This window comes from Furipterus horrens, unplaced genomic scaffold (assembly GCF_987537825.1).
Source record: "Furipterus horrens unplaced genomic scaffold, mFurHor1.1.pri manual_scaffold_3, whole genome shotgun sequence".
In the NCBI taxonomy this organism is placed as follows: domain Eukaryota; kingdom Metazoa; phylum Chordata; class Mammalia; order Chiroptera; family Furipteridae; genus Furipterus; species Furipterus horrens.
This window is the reverse complement of record NW_028327173.1, coordinates 29,479,896-29,501,145: the sequence shown is the minus strand read 5'-3', so window position 1 is coordinate 29,501,145 and position 21,250 is coordinate 29,479,896. Positions and strand designations below refer to the sequence as shown.

Below are 21,250 nucleotides of genomic sequence, written 5' to 3'. Positions count from 1 at the left end.
AGGTACTTGAGAGGTGCCTCTGCTTCCCCCCATCCCACCGTGCTTCGCCTAATACAGAACTACAGCACTAGAATTTGACAAGGAACCCATCTCTTTAGTACAGCTTCCTAGATCTTTCCAGATTGAACCTTCTTAAAATACGTGGCCTTGCTCCAGAGCCTGACTCCAGACACCTAGGCCATGTGAGCTCCTTGGGGCAGACACAGCCAGTCCTCTGCTCAATACATTTTATTGCTAAAGACAAGGTGATGCACCAGTTTTCAAAATAATTTGGTTTATAGCGTTCATACGTAACAAAAAACAGGGAAGTATTATAAATCTGATTCTTGTATACATAGGGTACAGGTGTGAAGCCCTCCAATCCTGGGCCCAGGCAAACAAATTCATGAGGAGCAAAAACCTGTTTAACCCCTTCAGTGTTGCCCTCTAGTCCCACCCCCCACCTCCAAATTCGCTCCCTCCCATCCCCCAGACCAGGAGCAATTATGCTCCGGGTCACCAATGGCCCCAGTTCATCTTAACCCTCCCAGCCCCTGCACGACTGCAATTTTCTGCTGACAGAATCACCCACCAGGCTCTGCCTGCTTCCATCATGGAGATCCCCCTTGACAGTATTCCCCACCCACACCCTCTGATTCTGTGCCATAGGGGCTCTGTGCCTAGAGATGTGGGCACAACCCTTGTTACCCTTATCTTCAAGAGAGAACAAAGGGATGGCATTAACTCCTTTGCATCTCAATACTGCAGCTTTGCCAACACTCACTCCCCTGAGGCAGTTCAAGGGACAGATGCCACACCCATCTCCAGCCAAGCCCAGGGGCCCATATTCAGTTCATTTGAGGGCAGAATTTCACATTTTGTTTGCCCTGGATAGGCAAGGAAGAAAGTAAAGGCCAAGAGCTGGCAAAAGCTGGTCCAGACCACACACACACACACACACACACACACACACACACACACGGACACACACACACACATAAATACAAAACGGGAGGGGAGAGGGGCAAGCACCAGCACCTCTTCCTAGTTGGTGCAGGTGATCGATAGGAAGCTAAGTCCTCGGCCAGGAACAGGGCAACCAGTCCAGGCAGCATAGTAGACCCCGTTAGAGACAATACAGCCACAGCATTCCAGTGCTCAGCCCCTCAGCTGGGAGCTCAGTGGCTGCTGCCATGTGTCCAAGAATGGCTTGTCCTTTCACTAGAGGAGAATGCGATGAGGGTGGGGTGAGAAGATGATGGGATTGATTATTTCATTCCTTTGCATTTTACAATTTCATTTTAGAGACTTCAGAGTTCTACGTGTCTGCTGTGCTGTGGAACCTCCACAGTGTTCTCGCCTTGATGGCTGGGAACCTCTTGGCTCCTGGAAGCACCTACTCCATGATGGCCCGGTATAGTGCAGGCTCAATGTAATCTTCCCGGTATCTTGAGTTGATAACTCGTTGCCGTTTCTTTTCCTGTTTAACCTCCTTCTCCGTGAAAATCTCATTGAAGCGCATGTCTGAGGCTACTGACTATGGAAGAATAGGCAAGCCAAATGAGCACTTTATGGCCAACCACAAGGGAAAAAACAAAGGGACACATCCTTGCCTTGTTCCCTCCCTCCCAGACTGGAACTGAGGGCACACAGAAAACCCACTCACCAGTCTAGACTTGACTCTTTTGGGAAGCTCTTCATCCAGCGTGTACACATCATCTCTCTTAACCACAAGCTGTGAGCCATCCTCAAATTCCACCTACCAAGGAAACAAAGGCCTTTGGCTAAGATATCCCTGACTGTCCCTGGACCACCATACACAGTGGCACTTTCCTGTAGTCACAGGGTGAATTCAAAACACTGCAGGGCTGCCATGTTTGAAGTCCATCTGGCAGACTGGACACAGGGCAGCCCCTCGCTCCAAAAGGGTTGTTAGGGACCCCTTAACTCTCCCAAGAGCAAAGACACACCCCTGGCCCAAGAGGAAACACGGTATTAAACAAGTACCCTCCAACCCCCAGCAAAAACCTTCGGCTACCTGGTACATCTGGATGGGATGGGAGGCCACAAACTTGGCTCCATAGACTTGGCCATCTGTCCATCGCACTTGAACCACTTCCCCTTCAGCAGGCGGACCCAACTGGAGACAGTCCTGACTCTGAGGAGGGAGAAGAGTGAAAGAAAGATCCACCTGAGAACAGTGGTAACCACCATCTACCTCAGGGAAGAGTGGACCAGGACGAATTCCTGCTCATGTGGAAATACTCAGCAGACACTTTGACTACATGCTGAGGCACAATGGTGGTCTTAGGGAAAAATGCTGTGTAATTGAGTTGAAGCAGCTGCTATTTTCATGGAACATAAGCTTTATTTTAAAAAGTAAATGAAGTGAACCTGTCACTTCAAGGAAAACAAATGACAGCATCAAGTATTGCCAATAATAAAAATCTAAGCTTTAAGCATAAATTAGGAGAATGTGAGCCTAAAGCTTCCCCAAATTTAAAGATCTTTCTGAGATTAGTCATACAAATGAATGTGATTATGATAGTGTATAAGAAAATCTCACCTTTGAAAGGTCTGCATAGTCCATTACACCAATATGTACAATGTTAACAAAATCACGCATAAGTGAAGGATCCATTGTCAGTGAAGACAGAACAATGAATTTTAATGTAACTGGGTATGCAGAGTTCACTGACCTGCTTTCAGATTCCACACTGCACCTAACTTTTAAGAAACTACCACTCGTTGAGTTTTGGTATAATATTAAAGAAGAATAACCACAATTATCTGAAGGGCTATTAAAATTTCCTTTTCCAATTACTTATATCTGTGAGACTGAATTTTCTTCATATATTTTTAATCAACACAATAAATTGCAATAGATTAGGATGTGACATTAAAGTTATTTGCAAATGGCATTCTTCCTACTAATTTTTGTTTTAAAATGAAGTTCTTTTTGCCCTGGCTGGGTGTTTCAGTTAATTGGAGCATCATCCCATTCACCAAAAGATTGCAGGTTCTTTCTCCGGTCAGGTCAGGTCATGTAGGGAGGCAACAGATTGATGTTTATTTCTCTCCCCCCAATCACCTCTCTCTAAAAATCAATTAAAAATATCCCTGAATATTAAAAATAAATGCAGTTATTTTTTTTATTAAAAATGGTTTATCTCAAATCAATTTATCTCAATTTTAAGTTCTAATAGAGTAAATATTGATCAACATAACCCACAAAACAAAAGTGCTTTAGGGTCCTCAGTAACTTTAAAAAAACTTTTTTTTTAAGGTTTTATTTATTTTTAGAGAAAGGAAGGAGAAAAAGAGGGAGAGAAACATCGATATTAGACTAACATCAATCGGTTGCCTCTTGCACACCCGGGACCTGGTCCACAACTCAGGCATGTGCCCTGACCAGGAATTGAACCGGCGACCTTTCGGTTTGCAGGACAACGTCCAACCCACTGAGCTACACCAGTCAGGGCATCCCCAGTACCTTTTAGAAGAGAGTCCTGATATCACTGTTCTGTGAGTTAGAGATAATACCACCTACCTCTCAAGAGTTGGTATGAGGTGACAGAAATACTTGACATAAAGCACTTAGCATAACACCTGGCATACAGGAGAGCTTAATAAATCACAGCTATTTTATTGCCACAAATACTGTTACTGTCATCCTTACTATCTTGTAACTAGTGAAAGCTTTTAGCAGCTGTGTTGCTAATGTGGCATAAATGAGGAAATGAGGAAAATACCTGATTTATTCAAAGTAGCTCAATCCCACTACCTTGTTGCTTAGTCTAACACATGAAAAGGCAGGGTAGAGGCAGGGGAAACCTGAACTAACTCCTGAGTACTGAGCCAGGAAACCTAGGACTGGGTCCAGGCAGGGCCCTGTGTCTCAAGTGTTGATAAGAAAAGCAGGCCAGGGGTGTCTCTCCAAGCAGTTTTTGCTCCACCCCAAAGCCTTATGCTGTAAAGAACTGAAAGTAAATATCATATATCTCCTAAGAGGGCATGGTAGAGAAGAGAGAGGCTTGGGTAATTCTCCCAAATTCACATAGCTACTAAGCCATGGAACTGTACATGCACATGGGCCATCCCAAAGCTTGGGCTCTCTCAGTGCATTAGAATGCCTTCAGGTTGTTTAGACTGACATACAAGCAGATTTCAAAAGAAATGCAGAAAATGCTGGTTCCTACAGCTATTAGAGGAAGCATGGTACCCTAGCAGCACAGAATTTCATTGGCACAGAAAGTCCAGTACAAAGGCTTTATTTTGTTCTGGGACCAGCTGATGAAACCATGAGCCTGGCTAGAAAAGGAAGGCTCACAGCCAGTCTGCCAGCCAAACCTAGGTATACCCCAGTCCCAAACTGCCCAAGAAGCTCCTTTCGGAAGTTACCACTATGTCCTCAGGATAGAGATTGTCGCTGAAGGAGCCATCATCAAAATTGACTTCATAGAAGGTCTCAGTGGTGAGCCTGACCACCTCACACTGGTAGAAGCGCCCATTCTTGTGCTTGCTAATGACCTTCTGGCCTGCAGTGATGCTCTGCAAGGCCCCCTTGGCACGCTGGAAAAAACGAGAAGCTTGGGTTACTCCCACAGATAGGTCTGGCAAATGGGGCCCCAAATCAATTGGTTCCTCTTTACCAGGGTAAGAGCAAAGGAATGGAATAGTAAAAAGGACTAAGAAATGGGAGTTGAAACAGGTCTTTCCAGGTATCTACACTCCAGCAAGGCCACTGGAAGAAACTAGTATCATATTTTCTTGCATAAATGTAGCTCCTTCCTAGTTTTCAGTCCACAACTGTCCTCATACCATACCGTTTCACCTCAAACTCCATGAATAGACTCTTGTGACTTCCCTGTTTCCAGGAACTGACCAAATAGCACCTACTAACACACACGACTTAAAACATACATCAAAGTAGACGTTCAACAGGTGATCTGAGGCTCAGGGCCCCCAGACAATGCTCCATACACATCTTAGCACTAGCTCTACCCTCAAGGCTAGGGTACAAAGACTGAGTTTCCCTGATGTCCTCAGTTACATATGACACCTGGCTCTTCATACAAGGGCCCTGCCATCTCTGGGACCCTCACATCACCTTTCTCATTCTGAACTTGCCTTTGATGCAACTATGATCACAAAGCATCTGTGGCCTTGTGTCCAACCACTCCTCCCCAGGCTGCTCAAGCACCGCACTCCAGCCATGCTGGCCTCCCTGCTGTTCCTTGAGCATGCGTGCCAAGCCTGTCCCCACCTCGAGGCTTTTGCACTGCTGTTCACTCTACCTGAAATGCTGTTCCCCAGTTGCATGCTGGCTCCCTCACATCCAAATGTCAACTTACACCATTCCTCATGACCTCCTCTGCCACTCCCCTTATCCTGTCTTATTTTTATCCATTGCACTTCTCCCCATCTAATATACTATAAATTTACTTGTTTCCTGACATGTAGTAGATGCCCAATAAACGTGAAGAATGAATTAATGAAAGAAACACTCCACAGAACCCCGTTTCCTCACAGCTTCAGCAGTCTACGGTCACCCATTTAAGGATGTGAAGTGCAACAGATAATCACACAGTCACTACCCTGTTCCATAACAAAACTTCTATTTCCCTACCAAAGCCAGGGCTCAATGCTACCTCAATCTCTTCCTCTTCCCAGAGTCTTCTTACGCTATTTTTCCATCTTCCTAAGCCCCTAACCCAGCCCTGACCATCTCTCATGCTCAGTAAAATACCTCTATGAAAAAGGAGACTCCAGCCAGCCAACAAGGAGTCTTCCATGATCCCAAATGGTAGAGGGGAAAAAGGTTCGAAGTGACCCCAAAGCTCTGCCTATGTGTTCTCATTTCAGGCTTCATGTCTCCCTAGGCTAACTGGTGTCCCTGCCTTCAATCTCCCCCCCACCCCCCCACCCCCCTTTTAATTCTTATTCCTTCAGTCCTTGAATCCCCCAGAGCGACACATCAAAATCTGGGAACACTCTCCTATCCAATGCAGTATAGCAGTCCTGGACCTTCACCCTCTGCAGCTGCTTGCCCTTCCAGTGTCATCCCTGCCCGGCCCCAGAGCAGTCTTACATGTTCATTCTTCTGAGACTCTCTGTTCTGTTTCTGAAACCTTGAATGCCCTCCTGCACACAATTCCTAATTATTATTTAAGACCCACTTCAAATGCTACCTTCTATCCAAACCCTTCCATAACTCCTCTGGCTAAAATTACATGTATCTTTCTCTGAGCTTCAACATTTAGAGAAGAATAAAATCTCCACTGTGTGGTGGTTAATGGTTAACTGTTGGGAGCTCTTCCCATCAGTTCACAATATTTACAGAGCTTCTGCTATGTCCCTGACACTGTGTTAAATAGAGACACTTAGATTAATAAAAATATGAACCCTCAAGGAGTTTTATCTTGGAAGAGAGGCAAACAAGTAAATAGATAATTAGAAGAAATAAAGCACAAGTGGTACCACTGGATAGGGAGTAGCAGGCAGGCAGCAGAGATGGACAGCGGCTGTCCCTTAATCCCTTGCTCATCAGCACTCTCCATAAAGCAAATGCTTGAGGAAATACCTGCTGACACTAGAAATGAACAGCCTGCAGAAAAAATGATTCTGGAAACTCTCAAGAGGATTCTAGTATGACACCCACCCTCACCTCTAAATTAGGAATCCTGTGCCGAAAGCAGGTAATGAAGACGACAAAAGGCCAGTCATCTGGCTGCATCATCACTCCTGCAGCCTGGGCACAGCTCACATGGAAGGCCGTCGGGCAACGGCCATGGGAACACTGCACACAGCAGCCAGCAGTTCTTTTCCTCCGCTTCTTACAGAAGACACATTTCTACAACACAGGGGAAGTAAGCCAATGATTCCAGGAATCCACAGTACAGTTTCCTCTATTGTTCCCCAACCCAAATGCAGAGCCACACCACCAGGAGTCGATCTCTTTCCCAAACAGGAGCACACACACCACCCTCTTTGAATCGCCTGTCAGATTACAGGTATCCTCATTAACAATTTTTAACCATATGGTGAGTATCACTATCACAAACCCTGATCAAAACCAGGGGGTAAAGGCTGGCCACTGGGCCAAGTGGAAGTGGTATGAGACTTGTAAACAGGGTAACCATGTAGTTTGTAAGCCCATCTCATCTTCCTTACCAGCTTGAAGCGGGGCAGAGGAATTTTGCTCACATCCACTGGACTTCTTTCTGCAATGTTGACAAACCGTGCTTCCAGAATTGCCACAGCACATGAGACATGCACCCATCTGCCAAAAGGTAAAGGCAACCTCAGTCACCTCTGGCTCCAACACTCTGTGGCCTTCTCCTCTCAGATGGGCCACAGATGGCACTTCCTCCCTTGCCCAATATGACCGCTGACCTCCATGAGCAAGTTCCTGGGACCCAGAGAGGTAAGAACCACAGTGTCCCCACACTGAGTGTGTGGAAACAGGTCCCCACTACACTGCCCTGGTGTGGCAGGCGTGCACTTCTTACAATACTAACTCGCTCACAGTCTATTACAACATGAGAAGCTGAGTGTGGCAGATTTCGGGGAGTGAGAATAAATGAGAGCTCTATCTAGACCTCTTTTACTTTAGGACCTGGGTGCTTCCTCAAAATATGTCAATAATTGCAGCTTTCCGCTGCAGGCCTCTGCTCAAACCATTCCCCTGGGCTGAAATGACCTCTCCTTTCTGCTCTCTTCATCCACAGCAGACTCACTCTTGAAGGTCTGACCAAGCACCCACTTACTCTGACAGTTCTGTTCAATGGACATGCTTAGAGGATTAGAGTGAGCTCTGGACATTTCAGGAAACTGTCATGCTCCAAGATGAAAACAACTAAGATGGTGAAAGCACTGAAAATCAGGCCAGGTGAAACCTACGACAGACAGTGTGGGGGCTACCTGGAAGCTGCCTGCAGTATTTACAGGCTATTATGTGGGAGTGGGAACAGATTTGTTCTGCACGGCCCTGTAGGGCAGAACAAGAATTAGAAAGTAATGGTAGGATGCTCCAGCAGAGCCATTTCCATTCCAAATACACAAGAACAGTAATGGCGCTATCTTGCAATTGTGAGGAACACGATGACCTCAAGCAATGTCAGCTAGTGCCTTTGAAGGAGTAGGAGCAGCATGCTGAGTAGCTGTCTATCTGGAACAGCGTGAAGGTGGTTCCTGTGAGGCAGGAGGCCTGACAAGACTTTAGTTGGATGCAGGATACTGACCATTGGTTGCCCACCAACCTGTAAGTACCATTCCCTGGACAGCCAGCTCTTCCAGGACAAAAACCTCGTTCAATTTATGTTTCTACCTCAGACAAGTAAGCCAAGACCAAGCACAAAGACTCAGTTCAGTGAAAACTGAGCTGCCTGACAGCTGAGAAGCCCAGCTCTGGTCTAAGATGTCCAGAAACTTCTATAGGTTTGATTCAATAGCAAGTAGGCTTGGCTGAGCTCTTCTCAATGTCCTGCTCTCTTCCGCAAGGACACTTGCCCTCACTCCAAAAAGCAGGTCTGAGCCAGGGAGAGCCTGCCTGCAGAAAAGTGCTCGCTAGTCCATGGCTCTGGGCATCTCTGCACCGGCCCCAGCTGTGACAAAATAACTGCCCTCACTTCCAACCCTTAAAACCCCTGCACCAGCACAACAGGATCCGCAAGGGCCCATCTTCACTCCTGCAAAAAGGAGGACATTACTTACATCTCCACCTCAGAGGGGAAGAAGGACTTGAAAAGTACTAGGATTTCTTGGCTCCCCCTGACATTCCATTTTTAAATTAGTCCTGGAGATGCTATGCCAGCTCAAAGCAATGTGCTTCACAAAACCTCATCAGTCATTTTGATGAACAGCCGCTGCTCTGAGTGCCTCTGCAGGCTGCTTCAGAAGTGCCCATTCTGAGACACTGCTCGGAAAACTCACCTGTCGTCATTTGCTCTCTGCAGGGCTCCTCCTCGTAATGAGCATAAACAGCAGTCCTGCCAAGATGGGAGGGGAGGAAAGTGGTTACTACCAAGTCGTTAACATCCAATCTGCTCTCCCCTTGACTTCCTTGGAGCAACTGTAGCCTCCATGTGAAAAAGCAGCCAAATGTCATGTGGGCTTTGCCCACGCAGCCCCTGTAACCAGGACTCCCCCGGAGGAAGACGGGGAGGCCACCTGGGGCTTAAGTGCACTAAGTACTCGCTTGACTTAACATAATCCTCTTCACTGTACTGTTAATAACAACAATTGTAAGTAAAGACATGAATGACACTTCACTCAAACCAGAGTCATTGCAGGGCTCTGACTGACTCCTAGGTGCGGTACTGCCAGCTTTGGGGGGAGGCCATGGAGGTAATGAAGAGAAAGCTACAAAATGAACCACCTGAGCCCTGTTCTGGTGCTCCAACCCAGTGGCTAAGTTCTTTAAAGGGGGTTACAGTTCCCAGTGGCTAAGTTCTTTAAAGGGGGTTACAGTTCATCCACAGGACAACCTTTACTTGGTCAAAACACCACAGAGTAAACACAGCTTCAGGTTCCATTCATGCCCTGCCATGGGTGGGCAACAACCACTCTCAATGTCATGACAGTTTATTCTGATAGTCCTTATTCTCTTTCCTTTTTTTTTACATTTATTTTTAGATTTTATGTAGAGAGGGGAAGGGAGGGAGAAAGAGAGGGAAAGTAACATCCATGTGCAAGAGATACATCAATCAGTTGCCTCTCACACATCCCCACTGGGGACCTGGCCCACAACCCAAGCATGTGCCCTGACTGGGAATCAAACAGGAGGCCTTTTGGCTCACAGGCTGGAACTCAATCCACTGAGCCACACCAGCCAGGGCTAACAATCCTTATTCTCTGATATCATTGTGTACCAGGCCCTCTTCAGCCTGCTGGGAATATCAAGTCTATAGGAAATAGTCTGGCCATAAGCGAGCTCCAAGGGAAGAGAGTAGTAGCAGTGTGGACGAACTCACCTCCTCCAGGGCGTTGGCTGAACAACGAGAACACATCCAGTCTTCAGAAGCTTTTGCTGGGGGAACCCCATAGCAACCTAACAGGGATACCAAGATAAACAAATGAAGCCCAGAGGCCACAGTCAGAAAGAAGATCTGCAACTCTTTTCCATAATGTATGACCCAAAGCTACAACCCAATCTTACAGAAACCCCTGAATTCTAGAGCCAGGCACCCAGTGTTCAACCTCAAAAAGTCAGAAACTGTAGATTCACTGGTTCACACACCTAGAGAGTAGAGGGGATTACCGCCCTCCTGGTATCTTAGCCGAGAGGACAGCACAGAGCTGGCTGTGAAAGCATGGACCCTGGAGTCACACGAAATACAGACTCAATCAACCAACTCCCCAAGAACACGTGAGCACTCTCTGCAGACTGGGGAGGCCATGGGGAAGTATGGGGGGAGGCCAGGGGAGGCAAGGCCTTCCATGACAAGGCCCATGCCCCCACGACAAGACACAGAGGAAAGGTGAGAAGCACTCACTGGCGTGGACCCGGACACTGCACTTCTTGCAGGAGACCAGAATGCTGGTGCCATCCTCCTCCAGGTATGGGGTGCACAAGTTGATGTCAGTGCTGCAGCCCGTTGAGGTGAAGCACATTTCTGGAATCAATGGCTTGGTCCTCTGCTTCTGAGGGGCTAAATCAGGAGCATTTCCACAGCTCTGACTAAAGCCTCCAAACTCAACCTGAGGAGAGAAAGCGCACACCTCAGTGCACACGCCTGTGCTCTCGGCTCTCCACCTGCTCCGTCAGCAGGAAGCTGGCTCTCTGACTGATAGGACTCTGGCTCCGGCTCCTGGGGGCACAACCATTATCCCTGAGCTGCTAATTGAAGTTACCTCTAATGACTCAAATTCAATTTCTCACAGCAGCATCAAACAAAGGCCCGTAGGGAACAGACAACTGAGGAAAAGGAGTGAAGTAAGAGGCAACTGGGATTTCAATCTTCCCAAACCAAGTGGTAATAAAATGCACTGAGATGTTAGCAAGGCTGCTACTGTGGGCTCCCCTATGGGCTGCACTGCACGGTGGCTTCCACCCAGGGAGATCATCCAGAGCAGAGGCTCCCTACGGGCCAGCCCTGATTTCCTCTGTGGTCGACGTCCGCAGGTCACCTGAGCTGCAGCCCAACCTGCAATTCCAGGCTCGGGGCCTCTTCAGGAAGAGCATCGTGTCTGTGTACTTCTCTTGGTGAACATCCTGGCTACAAATATCTGTTGGCTCTGCCACTGAATGGCACCATCACCCCCATTCCAAGGATGGCATTAGAAACATGTCAACCCTAAACCTACACCACTCATCCAACTCGGAGCCCCACTCAGTAGGCTTGCTGACAGTACAGCCAGGCCTTTCACTTCATCTCACAGGCAAGGGCACATACACTCCTTCAGTTTCGCTTTTTGTCAATGGAAAGAAGTAGTGAGTGCAATCCAAAGTGTGTTGGTATAAGGTTCCACTCTTTGGCAAACATGAACCTGGCACCCTGCCACTTTTAACCAGCATCGAAAGACTGATTATCTGCATGCCACCCTGGGCAAGTCCCAGCTGAAACCAAACTGGTCACGTGGGACATGCTACCGTGGATGCCTTCCTGGCCTCCGAAAGCTAGACTCAGAGAGACCCCTGATGGTAAAGCCATCAAATACCCTGGGAGGGAGAGGGGCACAGCTGAGATCAGTCTGGGGACCTTCCTACCCCCGCCCTCCCACAAGCCCTCTGCTCCTACCCTTACCAAGTTTCTTTTGACTACTACCAACATCCACGGTGGCAATGGGAAGGAAGAGAACATTGGAGGGTTTGGCTTTTCATCTAAAATTCAGACTATAATAAAGAAACACTCCATCTTCCAGAGTGCATGGCCAGGACTACAAACCACCTAGAAGGAATAATGACTGACTAGAATGATAAAAAGAGCAGATGCCTTTGCAAACAGTGTGAATGCCAACTAGCACAGGGAGTCCCCCCAAGCCACACCATCAGCTCTTCTCCAAAGCATTCTCCAGTGAAAACTCACATTGCTGGGTTATCTGCCTGAGAAGCCTGACCAGTACACGGATGGATGGGGCAGAAAACACTAGGAAAATGTGCCTTTCCCAAGATGACCAGTGACAAGCTTTGTACCAACAATTCAACCTCGCTTCCCTGACTGCTGGTCCTTGGCAAACAGAGGGGATGGAATGGGCTCACCTGATGGTAAGTCTGAAAGATCATACAGATAGAGCAGTGAGGGGCCTGCTGGGCCATGGTCTCATTGAATTCCTTTTCAGCCTCAAAGTTCGGGGGTCGGTTCTGCCATAGTTGGCTCAGGGGCTTGGCCCAGGCCTCTGTCTCCTCAGCCTCGTCCTCAGGGGTCGGCTGTTCAGATGTCTCTAGAGAAGGAAGCAGAGCATGAGTTAGCACACCCATGCCTCTGCCTGGAGAGCAGAGGAGCTCAGCCAGGACTCTTGGTCCCAGGTATGGCTTAAACCCAAGATCCTACAGGTGATAAACACAAATGGCAGAAGTAATTTTCAATGAACTCTGTCAATACTTGGATGATGATGTGGGAAGTCCTGCCTGCAGCCCTTTCTCTGGCCAGAATGATTCATGGCCTCCACTCTTCTTGCTGCACATGTGCAGCCTGCTCTCCTCACCCTTCACCACCTCTGTCCAAGGGCAGCAGCGTGAAACACAGCCCAGAAACCATGCCACTTGCTGCCTCCGATATGTCAGCGTATTGCGTTCTTACCTTTTAAGTTTTCTCTGAGCTCCACCGAAGAGAAACAAGGATAAAAAAAAAAAAAACAGGGAAATGGTGAGGCTTAGATGTTTTCACATTACTATCTTCGGTCAGAACTTTCCAGCTCCCTCTGGAAAGGTCAGTGGGATATATGCCTTCTCTGGATGGGCCTCACCAACCCTCCTGGCTCGGCCTCAGAGGAATGCAGAGTGTGTCCAAGATGCACCCTGTCCCAGCCACAAGATGTAACACCTTGAGTCTAGACCAGGGGCTGGCACACGGACCAATGCCAGCCCACCCAGAGAGCCAAGACTTGTTTTTGCATTTTCAAAAGGTTGAGGGGGAAAAAAAAAGTATGACAGAGACATAAAGCCTATAAAACCTGAAATATTTACCATCTGGTCTTTCACAGACCCCTGGTCTAGATAACAAATTTGTACCTCTTCCTCACTGCGGACAGCAGAGCACCTACTTCCTCAGGCCTCAGTGCTGCCTGGAAAAAAAATGCCCTCTGGGCACATCTTCCAAAAAGAAAGGGACACCCTGCTGAGTGCAAACAAAAACTGCTCACAGAACAAGATGGAACTAATCAAGGTGCACACTTCCCAGGTCCCTCAAATCAGTGAGAAAATGGGCATAGCCCACTAGCTCCCAGCAGAAACAAGGTCAAGAAGGTAAGGGAAACCCCATAACCCTAATGTTGCAGTGAACGAGGGCAACCATGAACAGAAACAGCAGCAAATGCTGCCCTGCAGGTGCCGGACCTGCCGGCACCACAGACGAGGCTGCCGTGCCGCGCCTGTGACGTCAGGGCAGAGAGGGAGTGGCTATTTCTACGCTCAGTGCCCAGAACAGTGGGCACTAAGAATGGTTTGTAGCCGGACATGAAAAAAAAAAGAAAAAAGAAACAGCAGCAAATATTAAAATAAACTGATGCCCAAAGTGTTTCCCAGATGCTCCCCAAGTGAGGGTAGTATGAGAAAGCATAACTGGGATATCCCTCTTTGGCAAGAGCACCCAAAGAAAAGGCCCAAGAATGGAGCGCCTGACAGGAGCCCAGCTCTGTGCCAGCCCCACCGGAGGTACCTCATGGGGTCACTACACCCAGTCATGTGTGGGCATCAGCAATCCCCAGCTATAACACCTCCACTGATCTCAGTCCTCCCCAGACAGAAGCACTTTCCAAGAGTCCCTGGGGATCCATGCAGAGCAGCCCAAGGAACACTCTGGTATACACTCGCACTGGGTGCCCATCTATTTGTTCACTTCTGGCACTTTCAGCTCAGTGCTCAGGGCAGATAAACAGTTATCCAGTATGCCTTTAAAATCATGTTGAATTTAAAGGGGATCTGGGCAGCTGCCATAAGTCTGACCTCGGTGAAGGGTACTGTTGCATAATGAGGCCAATGCAGACAATTAAAACGAACCTCTACAAGCCCCATCATCAGGCCTAGCCAGAAACCATGGTGCCATCCCAAAGCACAGATATCTTCTGCATCCTGGCCAAAATTTAAGTGACCAAGATAGGACCGAGGAAAGAGACAGCCTCACAATCAGGATAAAAATTAATGCATTGACATCTGTTCTGTTTACAAAACCACAAAATGGCCAAAAATCATTCCATTTATGAATATATTAAATGACGAGAAATGTTCACTATATTATGTGAAAACTGCAGGAGTTAAAAGTCTACAGTTTATGTATATAAAACTTCACTGAGCTATATAGTTATGATGTGTGCATTTCACTGAACATGTTACCTTGATCAAAAAAAAAATTTTAAGTTGAAGGAAGGGCACACTAGGCTGAGACTAAAAAACACAAAACTTCAAAAAGCTTCCAAATGTGTGACCCCTAGTTTGTTTTGTACTGATTTAAAGAAAAGCTATTAAACATATTTTCAGGATAAGCAGGGAAACATGAATGTGGACTGAAGACTGGAAGATATTATGGAATTACTGCTTACTTTCCCAGGTGTGATAACAGTGTATATGTAGGAGATGATCTTTTTTAGGAGATGCCCGTCAGTGTATTTTAAGTGAAATGACTTGATGGCTACAACTTACTTTCAAATGATACAGCAAATATGTATGTAGCATGCAAACAATGCAAAGAGAGAAAGGATTTACAGCAAAATTGTAACAGCTATTGAATACAGGAGGCGAGCACTTTTTATTCTTCCAACTTTTCCACATTTGAAATTTTTTATCATAAGAAGTTGGGGGGCTGTATATTATCTCAATTACATTACTGTAAATAGACATACAGGGACATAATTTACTGTCAGACCAGAAAAGTCAGTAAGGTTAACAGACTGAAATGTTCACAGTAATCACCTTTACAGGGTAATTTGTTGTCCTCTTTGTAACTTTTCTGCTTTTCTGCAACCTGTATTGCTTCAGGACACTGGGAGGAAATCGTGAAACTAGGCTGCTGCTACCCAGAGAACCTGGGCTGGAGGAAGACCAGAGAACTTCCTAAGACTCTGGGCTCAGCGTCTGGCCTATTTCTGACTATAGGATCTCAAGACACTTTCCTTTCCCCACCCAACTTACCAGAATCCTACCAAGGAAAACAGTGGGGATGGGCATTGACATCAGGTCAGAAAGGACATGTGGGGCCTGTGAAGCAGAGCTGTTGAGGCTCTGGATCTTCCCACCCAGCCAATGGCACCGGGGAGGACAGGACAGAGTAGGAAAGGGCCTGGCCTCAGTCAAGAGTACCAGAGGCCCTGGTCACTGAGAGAAGCTCATCAGCACTAATTTTACCGGCTCTCTGGGTTCCAGGCAGCACAGGAGACTACACTGTGCTGATGAGCTCTGGCAACTCACTTCCAGAATTCTCCACATCCCTGCCTACTCCCCTGTCTCCTTCACAGGTTCTTCTTCCTCCTCTGTCCTCCTGACCCCAGCCTCTGCTCAGTGCCCTCTGCATCTCCCCGAGTGGCCTCATTTACTCTAATAAAGGTATCAAAGGCCACCTCCTTACAATACCAAGTCCACATCCTCCACACACTGAGGATTCACAGCTGGAAACCAGTGAGGCACTCAACCAGGTCTCTCCCTTCCTTAACACCCTCAGAGCTCCACATTGAAGCGCCAAATCCCCCCACCCCCCACCCCGCATCTCTACCTCCACCATCCTATTCAGACCCTCAAATCTCACAGGAGACCATGGCAAAAACCCACCTGGCTCCACCTCCTCCTCTCAAAGCCATTCTCAAGGTGCAATCACTAGGAGCAGTCCTTCTCCTAGAAATGTGACCATGTCACTCTTCTGCTTAAACCTTCTTCAAAGTCTTCTGCATACCAATGTGAAAAAGCCCTCACTCGTTAGCCTCACAACCACTTCGTCCCTCCTACCATATCCATCACTCCCAGGCCTGGAATTCTAATTCCAGCCACACGTAGCTGAGTCCTCTGAATACGTGTCCTCCTTTCTCTTCCTCATGATGACTCCCGCTGTCCCCCTTCCTGGATTACCATCTCCTTTCTTTAGATTTGTTTTCCTGTCACTTTGCCCTTCCTGAGGGCACAGATATATCTTAGTTACCTTTGTAGCCACCCATTCAGCACAGGGATTGGCCTCAGTGACAGAATCGGCTACCCTGAAAATCAGCCTTGTACCTCCCAGGAGAAGAAGAGAAGAACCTGCATGCAATTATCCCATATTAGGTACATTCCAAGACACTCAACATATAATGAAATCTGATAATAAATTAGGCATCAAATGAAATCCTGCCCTCTTTATGGAGTACCTGAAGGAAGGGCTAAACCAAAGGCCCCTCCTCCGCCCTCAGCTTGGCCTTCCCGTGACCTATCAGACCAAGTCCTATTTCGGTGAGCTGCTTCCCCTCTGGTGAAGAGAGAAGACAACACTTACCATCATCACTGACGCAATCCTGCAACACGAGAGGGTGGTGGCGGGGGAGCTTGCTTAAGGGCTGACGTCGGCCCTTGGACTTCCTGTTCTCCTCCAGGGAAAACATGTATTCATCCGCAACCTGAGCAAACCGGAGGAAAAAAATCAAATTGGTCTTGCCTCCTCTTGGGGACACAGCAAAAGTTAGTCTTACAATGAAAACCAAAGGGAAGAGGAAGCACAGAGAAACACACACAAAATAATGAAAACCACACACAGAAACCACCTGTCTTAGAAAAACAAAATGACAGTGCCTTGATGCAAACTTGTCTAAACTAGCATTATGTAAACAATTTCAGGGCAAACTTTGTGCCTAGTAAGTGTGGATCCTGGCCTTCTCACGAGCAGCCTGAAACAAATGTACCAAAAAAAAATAAACCTACTCTGGCTTTAAAGGTGAGTCATGAGACTATGTCTGAGAGCCCTGGAGAAACCCAGGGGCCCCTCTCCTTGGACCAGAAGGCCAGCAGCACCTGTCACAAAGTGCCAGGCAGCTGGGTCATCTAGGATTGAAAGGCTAGAGGACATTCAAAGGGTGAGGAGTGTCTGACCCTTTAAAGGTAAAATAGGCCAACTTTTCCTTATGTACTGTCGAGACCTCGGCTCTAGCTAACACCGTCCATTCCTCTTCTCCAGGAGAACATCACCAGGACAGAGAGCACATCTTAAACTCCGGCCTAGCTGCAAAGGGAAAGGGTGATTTAACCCTGCATTTACATGTCAGAGCAAATGTAACGAGGTTTAAGATGTACAAGATTGAGTCAGTAATACCACTTAAGAGTTTCTTTCTGAGCCACATATTTAAAAAACTTTGTTCTACTGACATTAAGAGACACACAGGGTTAAGCAAAATCCACTAAGCAAGGAAATGAGGCCCGCAAGAGGGCCACTTTGCATCTGTGAGGAACACCAAAGCCTTAAGAGTGCTGCAGTGCCACCTTGCAGTGCACCAGGCCTGCAGACACCTGTGCAACTTCACAGAACCCCAGAACTTAAGAGCCATGCTTGGAAGGTCAAGAAAAAAAAAATTCTGAGCAGGCCATATCCCAACAGAGCACAGCCTGCTTCTCTTCCAAACATAAATTTAACCAACAAGTTTTAGCGTCCGTTTCTCCATTCACTTAACAAATATTTACTGAGATGACAAGTACAAAAGCTGCCCAAGAAAGGCAGAAGCTGTGGAGCAATGGTCTAATAGGATGTGATCCCTGCTCACAGGAGTGAGTGATGCTGACTCTGTGTGCAGGAATGTGCTAGAAGACTGAGGACGTTAGGGACCTCTTGCTACTCATGTCCACAAAGACTCAGATGATCACAGACTTTTAATCAGATCTGAACCAAACTGATTAGTGCCAGTGGTTTCCAAATATACATCAAAAAGGCCCTCAAGAGCCCCATCAGAGTAAATAGGCAGGACTCTAGGCTCTGCCTCCATTCCAACCAGAACAGCCCTGCTTTTGATGTACATTTTTTAAATGATTAAAATTTCACTTAAACAAATGGTTCCTTGGCTAAAAACAGAGTGGAAAACTCATACTCACCAAATTTGATAGTGCTACCGTAAAAATAAAAAATTTAGGAACATGTACACTAACATATGTATACTTACTAATGAATTACATATACTAAGGTACTTATTGACATTTTAAAACAAAAATAATTTGTGAAAGAAATTTTAAGTTCCATTATTTTATTCCTGCACCTCAATAATGTTCTTGCATTCCCCACTTTGAAGACCATCTAGATGGCAGGCCTAACTCTGGGAAGTGGCAGAGACCAGGAGGTAAAGGAACGAGGATAAAGGAGCCAGAGGTGGTGGAGACTTCTAGCATCAGTCACCAAGGGAGAGATTAAGAGAACTCATGTAGATGAAGGGGGAGTAGTAGTAAACCAAGTTGAACATAGTTCACACAAGCCTGTATCTGTGGGTCCTTCATTTGCCCCAGAGGCTTAATAAGAAATTCAGAACAGGGGATCAGAGAAGAGGTCAGAGGAAGAGCTATAGATCTGGGACTACTTAGCATCAGGTTCAAAATTAGAATCATGGGAGTGGATACGATTATCAATGGAAGGTAAATTGAATGGAGACCAAGCTTTCCAGAACAGGAGGAAAAAGGAAAAATGAGATTTCAAAAAAGATAAAAGGAATACAGGAACCCAAGGAAGGGAGGGCTTCCAGGAGGGAAAATCCACAGGGACAAAGAATACAGAATTGCTGAGCAAGAAGTGGGACTTGTCAGGGCATTTTTTGAGATAAATACCAGCAGACAAGAGAGTAAGGAACTAAGGATTAAATACATCATAGAGGCTATTTTTGAAAAGATCAAGGGAAGGAATGAGATCATAGCTTGAGAAGGAAATTTCCTGATAATATTTTAGGATAAGGGCTATGTGAGTATGGTTTTATAGGCAGAGAGGAAAAGGCTGGTGAGAGATACTAGGATATGTGGCAAACAAAAAGGTCCCCAAAGGAGGCCAGGCCTAATCCCTGTGAATATGTTAACATGACAAAGGATCGTGAAAGTTTCTAATTAGAAGACTGAAAAAAGTGAGATAATCCGGGATTATCCTGGCGGGCCCCAACCAGGCTAACAGTGGAAGAGTCAGTGTCAAAGTGATGATGTGGCCGACACTGCTGCCTTTGAGAACGGATGAGGGCGACAGGCCAGGGAAAGTGGGCTGCCTGAAGAAGCTGGAAAAGGCAAGCTCGCCCAGGAAGGACCACAGCCTTGCGGACACCTTGACTTTAGCACATCAGGCCCGTTTCAGACTTCTGAACTGAACAACTAGAAGATAATAAATTTGTGTTGTTTTAAGACTTTAAGTTTGTGGTTAACTTGTTAAAAAGCAACAGTAGAAAATAAATATGGGATAGGTGCAGACAGATCACTTTACAGGTCCAAGTATTGGAGGAAGTAGAGGGGTCAAGATCAAGAACCCCAGACTGCAGCTCTGGGAAAGGAGGAAGATGCCTCAACTCACATCTGTGTGTTCAGAGTGCCCCCTATACAACCAGCATACACGCTTGGTGATGTGGCAATGCAGACAGGGGAGACATCATCTCTAACCTCTAGGAGCTTATGACCCAGCCAGAGGGAGACTTGGTGCATGAGTCTAAAGTCTATTCCCCTTCCACTACAATCACGCTGCCTCTGACTAAAGCAGTCAGGTCTATTCAGGTATTTCAAGATCTTCCCACATTTTCTCTTCTTCTGGCTAAATGCTCCTCCTGCTAAAGGCCATCCATACCCTTCCTCCCAGTGCTGCCGCTCCCTGCAATGTGCTCCAGTTTCTAATTTCCCTCAGTATATAGCAGAACCCCCAGTTCAACCAACTAGCTCTGTGAGCTCAGGCAAGTAGCAACCCACTAGTAAAATGGGGGTAAGGAGTGCTGCCCCACAGGGCTCTTTGTGAGGATGGAGTGGGAGAGCATGGAGGGTCTCCCAGGCCCCTGCCCGATGACAGCAGGAGCTCAAGCACCCAGTTCTCTGTGCCTCCTTCTAACAGCAACCAGGGTCAAAGTCCATGTTCCTGATGGGGCTTGTTCTGTACAGAGAACAGTTGTTCTCTTCTTCTTTTGGGAATTCACTTTTTCAAAGCAACTTAAACAAGATCTTTTGCAGCCAACACATTGCTGTGGATCAGTGTGCACTTAAATGAAAACTCAAAAGGTTTTGGTGCTTCCGTAGTCAGTCAACCAAGGTGCCTTTACCAGGGCCCTTTACATAAGACAGGGGCACATAAACTGAATACCGAAGAGACCCAAATTACACCTTGGGGGACGGTTAAAGTGGGGGTGGGGGGGGCACACAAGGGTGCTCTTAGAAATCCAGCTGTTTAAATATAGATACGATGCTATTAGACCTCTCCAGGGACAGGCAAAGTAGTTCAGCTTTTGCCCCCTGCTTGACTGTCAGTCCCCCATTCCACCCTATCAATTAATCCTGATGTCGGCTCTCACTAAAACTAAACTTCCATTCCTTCCAGGCCCACAGAAGGTTCACAGGCCAAGCCCTGGGGACCAGCTAGCAGCTCCAGAAGCAAGGCTGAATGTGGCACAGGGCCTGGCTCCTAGAAGCTTATCTTCCTCACCAACCTGTATAATTGTACTGAGATCAAGACAGAGCATCATAAAAGAGAAGGCAAGTATTATAGGGATTCAAAGGAGGAAAAAAGGGACGTATATAGGAAGCAATAAAAGGTTTCTAAGAGTGGTGGTTTTTGCAAAGGGCTGGGCTCCAGTAAGCAGAGGCAGGTACCTGACTGTTCCAGGAGACCCATGGAGACAGCTCCCTGTCTCCTCCTCCCACCTCGACACCACCTGCAGCCTGGTGACGGCTACGCAACGTGAATGCAGTTTAAGCCACTAAACTGTACATTAAAAAATGGTTAAAATGACAGATTTTATGTCACATAACAATCAAAAACAAATGAACCCAACCTCAGCCACCCCCTCCTGTCTCCCCTGTGCTGGAGACCCCCCTCCCTCCCTTCTGCTCAGACCTCCAGGACCCAGTCCCTCCCCTGACCCTCATTACCTCCAACCTCCACAGCTTCCACTGTCTTCAATCTTTCTCCTCCCCTGGTTTTGGACACACTCCTAGTCATCTCCCCTA

At 47.0% G+C, this 21,250-nt stretch overlaps 1 protein-coding gene and 1 non-coding gene across 2 annotated transcripts in view; one reads left to right on the top strand and one right to left on the bottom strand.

Moving 5' to 3' along the window:
- Positions 1-487: 487 nt before the first annotated feature.
- KDM4A (lysine demethylase 4A) overlaps positions 488-21,250 on the bottom strand; it is a 39,678-nt gene continuing 18,915 nt past the window's right edge. Inside the window, exons 12-22 of the mRNA XM_090269282.1 lie at positions 16,596-16,716; positions 12,182-12,363; positions 10,476-10,680; positions 9,954-10,030; positions 8,914-8,969; positions 7,153-7,261; positions 6,647-6,832; positions 4,381-4,551; positions 2,018-2,137; positions 1,646-1,738; positions 488-1,516 (exon numbers count right to left, since the gene is read on the bottom strand). Of these exons, the coding sequence (XP_090125408.1) occupies positions 1,376-1,516; positions 1,646-1,738; positions 2,018-2,137; positions 4,381-4,551; positions 6,647-6,832; positions 7,153-7,261; positions 8,914-8,969; positions 9,954-10,030; positions 10,476-10,680; positions 12,182-12,363; positions 16,596-16,716 (1,461 nt within the window). The 3' untranslated portion in view covers positions 488-1,375. The remainder of the gene's footprint in view (positions 1,517-1,645; positions 1,739-2,017; positions 2,138-4,380; positions 4,552-6,646; positions 6,833-7,152; positions 7,262-8,913; positions 8,970-9,953; positions 10,031-10,475; positions 10,681-12,181; positions 12,364-16,595; positions 16,717-21,250) is intronic.
- On the top strand, positions 13,468-13,601 carry LOC150014757 (small nucleolar RNA SNORA43). Its single transcript, XR_016510316.1, has one exon. It is a non-coding gene; the product is annotated as a small nucleolar RNA SNORA43 (small nucleolar RNA).